We start from the raw sequence: 16,202 nt of genomic DNA, 5'->3' as shown, positions 1-16,202 counted from the left end.
AAGGTCGAGTCAAAGGTCAGAGTTAGCCAATCGCTTTGTAGGATTCAGATGAACTAAAATGGCGGCTGAACCAAACAACTCTAACATGGATGTCAACAAAGTTGTTCGCGCTCAGGTTGGTTTATTCACGTAAACACGTCCAACGTGAATATGAACTTTATTTGTTTAATGTTGCGCTTAAATGTACGAAGTTTGCAGTTGAATTTGATTAATAATATTCAGCAGAGAGAAAAAAATGATTATTGTAACGTGCCATGACTTGTTCTAAAGTTGTTGTTTTACTTTAGATTTTTTTCCCGAATGTTCTGTTCCGGTATTTCCTAAATTTAAAGCAAGGGCATCAAATAGTAAAGGATGCATAGTACCTAAATCAAACATCGCCACAAAGTACTGTCGTCTTGATAGTAGACTAATATGATTACACCATTTCGGAATTCAAAGACTTGATAACATGGTGTAAAATTGAATAATATCTAGTAGTGTAATTGATGATGTCATAAAGTATTAACAACTTCTCGTCTCTTTTTTGTTGTTAATAATTTGTTTTCTTGTTGACATGGAAAGGGGTCAAAAATTTGAATTCATGAGAGGTGGCTGGAAGAGTGTGCAATTAGTTTTTTTTTTCTTAATTTGTTTTCTATGTCTTGTCTATATATACATGTATATACATTTTTCTTTTTCTTCAATTTTGCCAAAAATTTTACTGCAACACCTTGAATACAATTTTTTTTCTCTTGGTGTCTAGCTTGCAATTTTTTTAACAAATTTTCCAGTCACCCCTATGATTTCATATGTTCAACCCCTAATCATAGTGTTTCTCAGTAGAATATAAATTTAAAGGCTCTTGAATAATCCCACTGATTTCACCATAAGATATTATCACTACAACAGTTTTTTCATAAAAGCTGTTTGCAATATTTACAGTTCATATACATAGAAGATTTAAAAATTTGACACTGCAATTGACCAATCAGAATGATCGACAGTTCAAAAATAGACATAAGTGTACAGTTCCAGAATATGTTTGGATTTGCAGGGAACCTTTGCAAAACATCATGGAACGCTGTGCAAATTTATTATATTCAATCTATTTATCAATAAATGTTTTTTTTGTTTATTTATTCAATAACACTCATACATCCCAACTGAACGAATAGTAGAATAGGTTACAACTGTAAAAAAATGCAAAATGATTTTGTTATAAACTTTATAAAATATTGATGCTGCATTACTATGGTCACTGTACAATTATTCTAACCTGAAAAGTTATCCATGTGAAAATATTGTTGTCTATTAAAGCTTTGTCATTCTTTGAACATCAAAAATAACTTTTTTTAGTGTTTTTTTTTGGAAAACTGCTAAAAAAATGTAAAAACTATTTCTTTTCACAAAAATGTAGATAATATGATAACGCTATAATATGACCCCCCTAGCAGTCTGGGAGTACTGAAATTATGAATACTCATGAGGGTGATTTTTGTTTTTATTCTTTGGATTGTCCTAATGAGCAACTATTAATCTTATTTATTTGTCCTCTGACAAAAGTGGTTTCCAGAAACAACCAGACAACTGCCAATTTTGATCCCTTCATAATGAGGTTTAGTCATGTAGATGATTTGTTGAGTTATATTTGATTGAACCTTGCTTGTTCTGACATATTTGATTATGTTGGTCTAACATGTTCATTTGCATTTATGAACTTTCAAGTCCTTGCAGTTATTGTTTATTCATTTTATAGGCAATATGGAGAGGAGCACTGGTAAGAAAATACTTCAGACAAATAAGACATTCTTATGAGGAAATTGTACAAGAAATTGACAATGATCAAAAGGAAGTGGGTGTTGAGTGGACGTCTTCGTTAGTGTGTAAACCGAAGGTATATTTTGGAAAGAAGCCGCAGAAACGTGACAATGTGGGGAGAGTTTGTGGTATTTCTTCTACTCTGGGTCAGGTAGTGTCTGTGATACCAATGGCAGAACAACCTTTCAATGTTGTTTTTGATGAAACTTTAGATTGTAATGAAGACAGCGGAAATGAGGAACAAATGAATAATGTAGAAAATGATGTGTATCAAGATTGTGGGCTTCAAACTCCCAGCCCCGGAGGCTTAAATGGCAGGAGGATTCTGGGGGAAATTAAGGATTCTCCAGGAATTGACGAAAAATCTGGTAGTGAGAGCAATTTACTTGGCGCATTTAGGAATTCTCAAGTGGATAAAGAAAATCAGAGTCCAGTTCCACAAATTCAAGCAAGAATTCACAGTGACATTGGTTTTGAGATACATGTTGATGCTGAGAATCAAGATGAACTTGAGGATGGGAGAGATGAACAGACAGGTGATGTAGAAGAAAAGGTTCTCTTGAGTGAGGAAGAAAAACCTGAGGAACATGTGATGAATTCTGATAAGGGTAGCATTAGTGATGCTGCATGTAGTGATGAAAATGTCAGTCAATTACAAATAGAAATACCAGCTGGGAGTGAGGACGATAAAAACTTGTCTAATGGTGATCTGCAAAGTGAATCAGAGACACCAAAGAAGAAAACAGACAATGTAATGGAAGTGACGAAGGATGGTGATGTGACGTCCCTCTGGGGTACTGAGAAGTCATTCGTCATGACAGGTACGTGTTCAAAGTGAATTATTAGTTTCACATGCAGTCATTGTGCAGTGCGTTATTATGTCATTACAGATAATGTATTTTACATATGTTACATGGAACCCATATCAAACACAATACAGTGTGATTACTGTGGAATTGAAAGGAAAGTGGTCTTTGAGGCATACATGTGTGAGATGTGTAATGATAAACAATGATTACTACAAATACTCTCTTCCATAGCAAACATGAATGCGAGTTTTAATCTGGCCATGATGTGCATTAAATTAAATACTGGTACTAACCTTGATTTTGACTAGAAAAAAACTAGTTAAACTTTGGTAATGTCTCTTTAACCATTTGTAACTGAGTACCAACAGACAGTAATTACAGTTTTATTATTTGTCCACCCTCTAAACCTCATAACAAATGTAATAATTGTGCTAACATAGTTAGCTTAAACTAAAAGTCAGACTAAATCTTCTTGGTGACAACCAAACTCAACCAGATTTGAACTTGGCCAGCAGCAAAGCTCGGCCAGTGGTTAGGTGTTAACGTGTCAGTGAGTGGGTGGGTTGGGTGTTAATGTGTTGGCAAGTGTTATTGATTTCAGTGACAAAGCTGCGCTGCAACATTTTCTAACAAATCATTTCATGTATAGTCAACGTTTTAGTACAGACAGCAGTAATTTTTTAAATGTTGTATTCATTATTTAAATACCTTCACACTATCTTGTAATAGATCTGAAAGATAAAATGTTGTTGAAGCAGTAGCATCACTGGGTGTGTTGTTAGGCAGATATATCATCTGAAAGATAAAATGTTGTTGAAGCAGTAGCATCACTGGGCGTGTTGTGAGGCAGATATATCATCTGAAAGATAAAATGTTGTTGAAGCAGTAGCATCACTGGGCGTGTTGTTAGGCAGATATATCATCTGAAAGATAAAATGTTGTTGAAGCAGTAGCATCACTGGGCGTGTTGTGAGGCAGATATATCATCTGAAAGATAAAATGTTGTTGAAGCAGTAGCATCACTGGGCGTGTTGTTAGGCAGATATATCATCTGAAAGATAAAATGTTGTTGAAGCAGTAGCATCACTGGGTGTGTTGTGAGGCAGATATATCATCTGAAAGATAAAATGTTGTTGAAGCAGTAGCATCACTGGGCGTGTTGTTAGGCAGATATATCATCCGAAAGATAAAATGTTGTTGAAGCAGTAGCATCACTGGGCGTGTTGTTAGGCAGATATATCATCTGAAAGACAAAATGTTGTTGAAGCAGTAGCATCACTGGGTGTGTTGTTAGGCAGATATATCATCTGAAAGATAAAATGTTGTTGAAGCAGTAGCATCACTGGGTGTGTTGTTAGGCAGATATATCATCTGAAAGATAAAATGTTGTTGAAGCAGTAGCATCACTGGGTGTGTTGTGAGGCAGATATATCATCTGAAAGATAAAATGTTGTTGAAGCAGTAGCATCACTGGGCGTGTTGTTAGGCAGATATATCATCTGAAAGATAAAATGTTGTTGAAGCAGTAGCATCACTGGGCGTGTTGTGAGGCAGATATATCATCTGAAAGATAAAATGTTGTTGAAGCAGTAGCATCACTGGGCGTGTTGTGAGGCAGATATATCATCTGAAAGATAAAATGTTGTTGAAGCAGTAGCATCACTGGGCGTGTTGTGAGGCAGATATATCATCTGAAAGATAAAATGTTGTTGAAGCAGTAGCATCACTGGGTGTGTTGTGAGGCAGATATATCATCTGAAAGATAAAATGTTGTTGAAGCAGTAGCATCACTGGGTGTGTTGTTAGGCAGATATATCATCTGAAAGACAAAATGTTGTTGAAGCAGTAGCATCACTGGGCATGTTGTTAGGCAGATATATCATCTGAAAGATAAAATGTTGTTGAAGCAGTAGCATTACTGGGCGTGTTGTTAGGCAGATATTTCATCTGAAAGATAAAATGTTGTTGAAGCAGTAGCATCACTGGGCATGTTGTTAGGCAGATATATCATCTGAAAGATAAAATGTTGTTGAAGCAGTAGCATCACTGGGCGTGTTGTGAGGCAGATATATCATCTGAAAGATAAAATGTTGTTGAAGCAGTAGCATCACTGGGTGTGTTGTTAGGCAGATATATCATCTGAAAGATAAAATGTTGTTGAAGCAGTAGCATCACTGGGTGTGTTGTGAGGCAGATATATCATCTGAAAGATAAAATGTTGTTGAAGCAGTAGCATCACTGGGCGTGTTGTGAGGCAGATATATCATCCGAAAGATAAACTGTTGTTAAATCAGTAGCATCACTGGGCGTGTTGTGAGGCAGATATATCATCTGAAAGATAAAATGTTGTTGAAGCAGTAGCATCACTGGGCGTGTTGTGAGGCAGATATATCATGTGAAAATAAAATGACACTATAAAACTGTTACGTTCAGACGCTTGTACTCTACTCGTATAACAAAAAAAACGCCCGAACGCAAGCAGTGTGCAAGATAGAACGGTAGTATATTTTCAATGTCCTATTTAAATGTCACATAACTTTGTGTGCTACACCGCACCTCAAACAAAATTGCTAGCAGTAACATGCAACCAATATAGACTTCCGTATAAAAACGGCAAAAAGAACAAACAGTCAAAATTAACAATACGTATCAAATCAAATCAAAGAGTTCGTTCTGTGCTGGCCTGTCACTCCGTCGTCTTCGAACTTTTGTCACGTCTCCCAGGTGGTGTCAATCTTCATTCTTTCATCTCCGTCGAAGCATACCAAGTTTCAGCTCACACGTGGACTTCTTGCATCTTCTTCCAACACATCACCGGAACGAAAACACAAGCCAGACCGGACAGCTAACAATGTTCAAGAACAATCCCCATTTCCTAATAAACTGATAAACCAGTCAGTGATACTGGTAAATATTATAGTGCTATCAGTTTACCGTCTATTTGGAGTCTCTTTGCTATCAGTTTACCGTCTAATTGCCGTCCTCTCATCAACGTAAAACAAAAGGCTTTTATAGCCAAAGCAGACTCCCTAACTCAGTACAAATAAATATGCAAAATAGGGATAAATTGACAAAAGAACACAACATAATGCGACCGAGGACAATATGACGTTTCAATAAAACCCCAACTACAAATTACACAAATAATAAATACATAAAATAAACTCAAACGTAACAAAACACACAATAATTATTGACCCATTACCCTTCAGCTATCAACCACTTCACACCACAGCGATTACATCGCAACTGTTATTACCTGGACATGTTTGAATCTGGCCGAGTTCGACTGTATTCACTTTTCCTTGATTAATATATATTCTATTGGGATTCAGATAATAAAAAAAATAATTATGATCACCGGAGTAAATGTATGAATTTACTTCTTATCTTTGTTTTTGCATTGTTTTTTATAGTGCATGTTTTTTAAGTGATATAGGCTGAACAACTTGTATATTGATATGACTCCAATATGTTAATAGTTTTCCACTGTATTCATCTGGAATTTCTACCCATATTGAACTGCACAGTGTTCTCACAAAAAATTTAAATCAATATGGCAGTACAAATGTACTTACTAATTTACATGCATTTGCATAAGTATTTCAATCAACAATTTTGATGATTAGTGTACTATATTGACAATTACACTATACAGTTATTCACCTACAAAACTTATTGCATTCAATACAAATGAGTTTTCAGCAATTTCAGTTTTTATTAATTTGATTTAAAAAGTCAACAATGAATGGAAAAACAAACCACTGTCAAGATGATGACTGACAAAGTGAGACTGATACGGCTGTGAAACAAAGCACTGGAGTGGTAACACTCCACTGTTTGTATCCTGGGGAGAACATATATTCAGTAGATGAGAAATGTTAGAAATACAGGCACTATAAGTATGATGTATTGAGACATGTCTTTAAACTTTGTTTTTCTCACTCACTCTATAGATGATGTAATGTATCCTGATAATGTGAAGGAATTGCAACAATTAAGAAGTAACGTAGCCATGGAGTTATTATGGGTACAACAAGCTATAGTCAGCCGAAAAAATGTAAGTGTGATAACATGAAGTAATAATGTATTGGTTGAGAACTATATCATCATTAAAAGTGCTCAATTCTTGTTTGAATTTGGGTAAATTTGTTCACATTTTCTATAATTTTCACTGAATTAAATTTCAGACCAAACAGACGTAATGTGACATTGATCCTAGTTTTTGATGTCAATCTTTTTGAAATTTTTGCAATATTTAATGTAGAAAAGAGCAGACTATAAATGAAACTATTTTGTGGATGGTAAACTTTGGTACTCAAAGGGTTAATGACAACCAATTTTTGATATTGTTCACAGCCAAGGGCAGCAATTGTTTGATCATTCTCAATATTGCTATTAATTCAATTCTGAATGTAGTGTTCTATATATTATTAACTCTGATGTAAATAATGACACATTATTGTAAATTTCACAGCAAAAACATATATATGTATGTATGTAAAATGCCTAATACTATTTTAAAGTTTTATGGACACATTCGATTGTCTTCCTTATTTAAAAATTATTGGTCATATTTACGTATGTCTACTTTGAATGCAGAAATAATGTAGCATAATAGAATCACATCACAATTGATAATGCAGGCATGATTACTTTTCACTGCCATTTTGGACTGTTAAGTCTCACTTAAATTATGCCTACATGTACATACAGTAAAACAGTATATTATGAGGTTATTACGAGGATACCGAAAAGTATGCAGTACAGCGAGAAGAAGACAGTACAGCAAGAGTATCAGTTGACGCACAGAGGAGGTTGATGCGATCGCATACTGTTGAGTGCATACTTTTCGGTATCCTCGTAATAACCTTATTATTATACATCTTTTCCTCCCAAGGATACATCATGGGAATGCCGAAATATAAAAAGTTTAGAACAGATTGGGCGAACTTCTTTGTATGGGGTCAAACCCTGGAAACTGCCATGTTTGTTTTTATTATTAGAGGATGCTCTAATCGTAATCGTAAGCGTAATCTAAGCATAATCGTTTCATATTTGGAATTCGCATTTCCTAATATGGTAAGATGAAAATACCAGGGCAATACCATAAAATCAAGGCACAGTGACAGATGTATAATAATAATAAGGTTTATCATGGGAATATCGCAAAATATGCACTCAGACAGTACAAGTGAATTGACCTCCATGCCAGTTGATGTGATATCCATACTGCCTGAGTGCATATTAATGCCAATGTATTGAGATGCAAGAGGTTGACAACACATTCACAAATAACTATCAATTCTATCCAGGCAGACAATTATTTATAATTGATTACATGACCATGTATTGATTAATCATAACAACTGTACTATTTATTTATATGAGGGAGTACAATGTACTCTTATTCATTCATTGCAAAATGTTTTTTTTTTTTTCATTTTTCAGTATCTGAAAATTAAAAAGAAATTGGGTGAGAATCAAGAGTCTGTGAGTTAGATAAAGATTAGATTCTTAAAAGAAGACTACATCTCAATTTACGACTGGAGTTGCTACACTATATTTTAATATTGTCAACAATATTTTTACCAAATAGCTATTTCAAACTTAAAAAACAAAGGATTTTTGTATAGTGCAAGAGCCAGGAAAACCAGCACTATGTGACAACAAAAAATGGAATTGAATGTCTGAATTATGGTCAAGGTAGCCATTTTGATTTAAAAAAACAAAACAGTGTAATCTTCTGGCAAATTACCAACTCTTTATTTTATGAACAACCTATTACCTTCTTTTTTTTATTTCCTAATATTCAGTTGGCATTTGTTTAAGTTTATATTTTTCCTTCTCACAACTAGACTACATACACAAACCGCTGAAACGTAACATTCTCTCGTAAGCCAAACTGTTTTATGTACCCAAGTTTGTTTTTTTGTGGCTACATAGTACAGCAACCTAAATCTGATATACTAACCATGTGAAAAATTTAATTCTACTTTTATCAGCTGGAAGAAATGTTAAGATAATGTTAAGAATACTAAAATGTAGTCTACCGGTAACAGCTAAATTTGTTTTCAACTTCTTATTATTATTTTGTTGAGGCACAGCAAAAAAAAAAAAAATTTCATGGCACTATAACACATATTTTCAGAACATTTTTTTTTTTATAAATTCATTTTTTTTCAAAGCAATATAGAAAATAACTTTTTTTCAAAGTTTAGGAATGTCATAGCATACTGTGATTGAACAAGACCATTCAAAATTGAACCCTGAGATAATTTTTACAGCTTTATTGGGATCTTGGGATTATTATCTGAAGTACTTGATGGTCTGAATATGCACTATTTACAGGATATATTAGAAGACTTATCAGGTTTAGTGGAGACCAAAATCCTAAAAGTTAGTGAGACTCAATGTTGTAGGCACCCAATGCTTTGAATTTTCAGTGATTTGCAAAATTCACGAAATATTTATCCCCGTGAAACTAAAGTGGTTTACAGTGTTCAACAGTGTGCATAAATAAAAGTTGGACAAGCAACCAAATGGAAAGCCAATTTGATCACCAGTATTCTGACATGCTGGTGATCAACTGAAATATGAATTTTCAATACAAACATTTCCTCACAACTTGCACTAATTCAGACCATGACATATTTATTTTATTTAATAAGAGAATACAATTGCGCTATTACAATGTTGAAGGGTGTAAATACCATAAATGTATCATATTCTAATTATGCAAAAAGTTTCTTTTGTATCCCAACCCCTAACTCTAACCCAATCCCTACCCTACAGTACTCCCCCTTTAATCCTAAGGATGCCAATAGTTATCTATACACATTGAATTGGGTTAGGCTTAGGCATGGACTTAGGGGTTGGGGAACTCTTTCCTTAATGATATCAGGTAAAATAATAATGTGTAATAACTTTCTTTTCATACTTAGTTCAGATATGATGTATGTGTTACACTTCATAGATGTGGTGTATATATTTGCATAATTAATGAATTACTGAATAAATATGAATACTTATACATAGACACTATTCATTTTTCTTACCTCCACATTCATTAATCCCTGTTGAACATAGTCCGTAATGAGGACTTATGTTTTGGGTCCGTCCATCCGTGCGTCCATCATTTCTCAGAGTCACCTGAACAGATTTTCTTCAAAGCTAGTACAAAGACAAGTCATAATAGGAGACATGTGCACATCAAATAATTTTTGATTTGGTTGACCTTTGGCCATTTTTGTCCCCAAAAACATCAAAAATCCTCATATGGACATGTCATCAACCGTTTCTCGGATATGCCTTGACCAATTTCATTCCACCTTGGCATTGACATCAGTAATAGTGGGTTACTGATGCACGTCATTTTTTTTCGTGATTCGATTTTACAGAGATGATTGTACAGATTTGGGTTACATTTTTTACAAAGGCAAGATATTATGGGTAAAATGTCATTTTCATGACATGAACTGTTGCAATGTGACCTGAATACATGAACTGTTGTAATGTGACCTGAATACATGAACTGCTGTAATGTGACCTGAATACATGAACTGTTGTTGTAATGTGACCTGAATACATGAACTGTTGTAATGTGACCTGAATACATGAACTGTTGTAATGTGACCTGAATACATGAACTGTTGTAATGTGACCTGAATACATGAAATGTTGTAATGTGACCTGAATACATGAACTGTTGTAATGTGACCTGAATACATGAACTGTTGTAATGTGACCTGAACACATGAACTGTTGCAATGTGACCTGAATACATGAACTATTGTAATGTGACCTGAATACATGAACTGTTGTAATGTGACCTGAATACATGAACTGTTGTAATGTGACCTGAATACATGAACTGTTGCAATGTGACCTGAATACATGAACTGTTGTAATGTGACCTGAATACATGAACTTTTGTAATGTGACCTGAATACATGAACTGTTGTAATGTGACCTGAATGCATGAACTGTTGTAATGTGACCTGAATGCATGAACGATTGTAATGTGACCAGAATGCATGAACAGTTGTAATGCGACCTGAATGTATCAACTCTAGTGACATGAACTGTTGTAATGTAACCTGAATGCATGAACTGTTGTAATGTGACCTTAACACATGAACTGTTGTAATATGACCTGAATGCATGAACTCTAGTGACATGAACTGTTGTAATGTGACCTGAACACATGAAATGTTGTAGTGTTACCCGAATGCATGAACTGTTTTTATGTGACCTGTATGCATGAACTGTTGTAATGTGATCTGAACACATGAACTGTTGTAATGTGACCTGAATACATGAACTGTTGCAATGTGACCTGAATACATGAACTGTTGTAATGTGACCTGAATACATGAACTGTTGTAATGTGACCTGAATACATGAACTGTTGTAATGTGACCTGAATACATGAACTGTTGTAATGTGACCTGAACACATGAACTGTTGCAATGTGACCTGAATACATGAACTGTTGTAATGTGACCTGAATACATGAACTGTTGTAATGTGACCTGAATACATGAACTGTTGTAATGTGACCTGAATACATGAACTGTTGTAATGTGACCTGAATACATGAACTGTTGCAATGTGACCTGAATACATGAACTGTTGTAATGTGACCTGAATACATGAACTTTTGTAATGTGACCTGAATACATGAACTGTTGTAATGTGACCTGAATGCATGAACTGTTGTAATGTGACCTGAATGCATGAACGGTTGTAATGTGACCAGAATGCATGAACAGTTGTAATGCGACCTGAATGTATCAACTCTAGTGACATGAACTGTTGTAATGTAACCTGAATACATGAACTTTTGTATTGTGACCTGAATACATGAACTTTTGTAATGTGACCTGAATACATGAACTGTTGTAATGTGACCTGAATGCATGAACTGTTGTAATGTGACCTGAATGCATGAACGGTTGTAATGTGACCAGAATGCATGAACTGTTGTAATGTGACCTTAACACATGAACTGTTGTAATATGACCTGAATTCATGAACTCTAGTGACATGAACTGTTGTAATGTGACCTGAACACATGAAATGTTGTAATGTGACCTGAATACATGAACTGTTGTAATGTGACCTGAGTGCATGAACTGTTGTAATGTGACCTGAATACATCAACTGTTGTAATGTGACCTGAACACATGAACTGTAATAATGTGACCTGAATACATGAACTCTAGTGACATGAACTGTTGTAATGTGACCTGAACACATGAAATGTTGTAGTGTTACCCGAATGCATGTACTGTTGTAATGTGACCTGAATACATGAATTGTTGTAATGTGACCTGAACACATGAATTGTTGTAGTGTTACCCGAATGCATGTACTGTTGTAATGTGACCTGAATACATGAACTGTTGCAATGTGACCTGAATACATGAATTGTTGTAATGTGACCTGAATACATGAACTGTTGCTATGTGATCTGAATGCATTAACTGTTGTAATGTGACCTGAATACATGAATTGTTGTAATGTGTTCTGAATACATGAACTGTTGTAATGTGACCTGAATGCATTACCTGTTATAATGAGACCCGGATGCATGAACTGTTGTAATGTGACCTGAATGCATGAACGGTTGTAATGTTACCTGAATACATGAACTTTTGTAATGTGACCTGAATACATGAACGGTTGTAATGTGACCTGAATGCATGAACAGTTGTAATGTGACCTGAATGTATCAACTCTAGTGACATGAACTGTAGTAATGTAACCTGAATGCATGAACTGTTGTAATGTGACCTGAATGCATGAACGGTTGTAATGTTACCTGAATACATGAACTGTTGTAATGTGACCTGAATGCACGAACTGTTGTAATATGACCTGAAAGCATGAACTGTTGTAATGTGACCTGAATACACGAACTCTAGTGACATGAGCGGTTGTAATGTGACCTGAACACATGAAATGTTGTAGTGTTACCCGAATGCATGAACTGTTGTAATGTGACCTGTATGCATGAACTGTTGTAATGTGACCTGAATACATGAACTGTTGTAATGTGACCTGAACACATGAACTGTTGTAATGTGACCTGAATACATGAACTGTTGCAATGTGACCTGAATACATGAACTGTTGTAATGTGACCTGAACACATGAACTCTAGTGACACGAACTGTTGCAAGGTCGTTTTCAGTTATTTTTCGTTTTCATTGAGATTTATCCGACTGACGGCCATTTTAGTCAAAAGCGAATATAATCACAAAATCAAACATGTCATCAACCATTCCCTGGAATGCCTTGACCAATATCATTTAAACATGGCATTGACATCAGTCATGGTGGGTTACTGATGCACATTTTTCATGATTCGATTCAAAATGGCGGACTGGTGGCCATTTTGTTTTTACAAGCGTTCTGTTCATTTTACTGTTGTAATGTGATCTGAATGCGTGAATTGTTGTAATGTGACCTGAATACATGAACTGTTGTAATGTTTCCTGAATGCATGAACGGTTGTAATGTGACATGAAGACATGAACTGTTGTAATGTGACCTGAATGCATGAACTGTTGTAATGTGACCTGAATGCATGAACGGTTGTAATGTTACCTGAATACATGAACTGTTGTAATGTGACCTGAATGCATGAACGGTTGTAATGTGACCTGAATGCATGAACAGTTGTAATGCGACCTGAATGTATCAACTCTAGTGACATGAACTGTTGTAATGTAACCTGAATGCATGAACTGTTGTAATGTGACCGTAACACATGAACTATTGTAATATGACCTGAATGCATGAACTCTAGTGACATGAACTGTTGTAATGTGACCTGAATACATGAACTGTTGCAATGTGACCTGAATACATGAACTGTTGTAATGTGACCTGAATACATGAACTGTTGTAATGTGACCTGAATACATGAACTGTTGCAATGTGACCTGAATACATGAACTGTTGTAATGTGACCTGAATACATGAACTGTTGTAATGTGACCTGAATACATGAACTGTTGCAATGTGACCTGAATACATGAACTGTTGCAATGTGACCTGAATACATGAACTGTTGTAATGTGACCTGAACACATGAACTCTAGTGACACGAACTGTTGCAACGTCGTTTTCAGTTATTTTTCCTTTTCATTGAGATTTAACCGTCTGTCGGCCATTTTTGTCAAAAAGGAATAAAATCACAAAATCAAACATGTCATCAACCGTTCCTTGGAATGCCTTGACCGATATCATTTAAACATGGCATTGACATCAGTCATGGTGGGTTACTGATGCACATTTTTCATGATTCGATTCAAAATGGCGGACTGGTGGCCATTTTGTTTTTACAAGCGTTCTGTTCATTTTACTGTTGTAATGTGACCTGTATACACGAATTATTGTAATGTGACCTGAATACATGAACTGTTGTAATGTGACCTGAGTGCATAAACTGTTGTAATGTGACCTGAATATATGAACTGTTGTAATGTGACCTGAATACATGAACTCTAGTGACATGAACTGTTGTAATGTGACCTGAAAACATGAAATGTTGTAGTGTTACCCGAATGCATATACTATTGTAATGTGACCTGAATAGATGAATTGTTGTAATGTGACCTGAACACATGAAATGTTGTAGTGTTACCCGAATGCATGTACTGTTGTAATGTGACCTGAATACATGAACTGTTGTAATGTGACCTGAGTGCATGAACTGTTGTAATGTGACCTGAATACATGAACTGTAATAATGTGACCTGAATACATGAACTCTAGTGACATGAACTGTTGTAATGTGACCTGAATACATGAACTGTTGTAATATGACCTGAATGCATTACCTGTTATAATGAGAGCCGAATGCATGAACTGTTGTAATATGACCTGAATGCATTACCTGTTATAATGAGAGCCGAATGCATGAACTGTTGTAATGTGACCTGAATGCATGAACGGTTGTAATGTTACCTGAATACATGAACCTTTGTAATGTGACCTGAATGCATGAACTGTTGTAATGTGACCTGAATACATGAACGGTTGTAATGTGACCTGAACACATGAACTGTAATAATGTGACCTGAATACATGAACTCTAGTGACATGAACTGTTGTAATGTGACCTGAAAACATGAAATGTTGTAGTGTTACCCGAATGCATGTACTATTGTAATGTGACCTGAATAGATGAATTGTTGTAATGTGACCTGAACACATGAAATGTTGTAGTGTTACCCGAATGCATGTACTGTTGTAATGTGACCTGAATACATGAACTGTTGTAATGTGACCTGAGTGCATGAACTGTTGTAATGTGACCTGAATACATGAACTGTAATAATGTGACCTGAATACATGAACTCTAGTGACATGAACTGTTGTAATGTGACCTGAATACATGAACTGTTGTAATGTGACCTGAAGGCATTACCTGTTATGAGACCCGAATGCATGAACTGTTGTAATGTTACCTGAATACATGAACGGTTGTAATGTGACCTGAATGCATGAACAGTTGTAATGTGACCTGAATGTACCAACTCTAGTGACATGAACTGTTGTAATGTAACCTGAATGCATGAACAGTTGCAATGTGACCTTAACACATGAACTGTTGTAATGTGACCTGAATGCACGAACTGTTGTAATATGACCTGAATGCATGAACTGTTGTAATGTGACCTGAATACATGAACTCTAGTGACATGAACGGTTGTAGTGTGACCTGAACACATGAAATGTTGTAGTGTTACCCGAATGCATGAACTGTTGTAATGTGACCTGTATGCATGAACTGTTGTAATGTGACCTGAACACATGAGCTGTTGTAATGTGACCTGAACACATGAACTGTTGTAATGTGACCTGAACACATGAACTGTTGTAATGTGACCTGTATGCATGAACTGTTGTAATGTGACCTGAACACATGAGCTGTTGTAATGTGACCTGAACACATGAACTGTTGTAATGTGACCTGAATACATGAACTGTTGCAATGTGACCTGAATACATCAACTGTTGTAATGTGACCTGAACACATGAACTGTAATAATGTGACCTGAATACATGAACTCTAGTGACATGAACTGTTGTAATGTGACCTGAACACATGAAATGTTGTAGTGTTACCCGAATGCATGTACTGTTGTAATGTGACCTGAATACATGAATTGTTGTAATGTGACCTGAACACATGAATTGTTGTAGTGTTACCCGAATGCATGTACTGTTGTAATGTGACCTGAATACATGAACTGTTGCAATGTGACCTGAATACATGAATTGTTGTAATGTGACCTGAATACATGAACTGTTGCTATGTGATCTGAATGCATTAACTGTTGTAATGTGACCTGAATACATGAATTGTTGTAATGTGTTCTGAATACATGAACTGTTGTAATGTGACCTGAATGCATTACCTGTTATAATGAGACCCGGATGCATGAACTGTTGTAATGTGACCTGAATGCATGAACGGTTGTAATGTTACCTGAATACATGAACTTTTGTAATGTGACCTGAATACATGAACGGTTGTAATGTGACCTGAATGCATGAACAGTTGTAATGTGACCT

General features: G+C 35.5%; 1 protein-coding gene across 1 annotated transcript; it reads left to right on the top strand.

The window, feature by feature from the left end:
• Positions 1–52: 52 nt before the first annotated feature.
• On the top strand, positions 53–9,646 carry LOC100366896 (uncharacterized). Its single transcript, XM_085508094.1, has 4 exons — positions 53–115; positions 1,739–2,621; positions 6,566–6,669; positions 8,061–9,646. The coding sequence occupies exons 1-4, from the start codon at positions 59–61 to the stop codon at positions 8,109–8,111; spliced, it is 1,095 nt and encodes a 364-aa protein (XP_085364220.1). The 5' UTR covers positions 53–58; the 3' UTR covers positions 8,112–9,646.
• The last annotated feature ends 6,556 nt before the right edge of the window (positions 9,647–16,202 follow it).

The sequence above is a fragment of the Saccoglossus kowalevskii genome, chromosome 14 (assembly GCF_978046115.1).
Source record: "Saccoglossus kowalevskii chromosome 14, keSacKowa6.1, whole genome shotgun sequence".
NCBI classification, from domain to species: domain Eukaryota; kingdom Metazoa; phylum Hemichordata; class Enteropneusta; family Harrimaniidae; genus Saccoglossus; species Saccoglossus kowalevskii.
Note: the sequence above shows the minus strand (reverse complement) of the source record. Positions and strands in the feature narration are given on the sequence as shown.

What these genes read in the sequence shown, in the direction of transcription:
- LOC100366896 (XM_085508094.1), top strand. Translation starts at nt 59, where the DNA reads ATGGCGGCTGAACCAAACAACTCTAACATGGATGTCAACAAAGTTGTT. An exon ending in ACAAAGTTGTTCGCGCTCAG is followed by an intron (nt 116 to 1,738) that starts GTTGGTTTATTC and finishes TTCATTTTATAG; the next exon opens with GCAATATGGAGAGGAGCACT. An exon ending in CTATAGTCAGCCGAAAAAAT is followed by an intron (nt 6,670 to 8,060) that starts GTAAGTGTGATA and finishes TTCATTTTTCAG; the next exon opens with TATCTGAAAATTAAAAAGAA.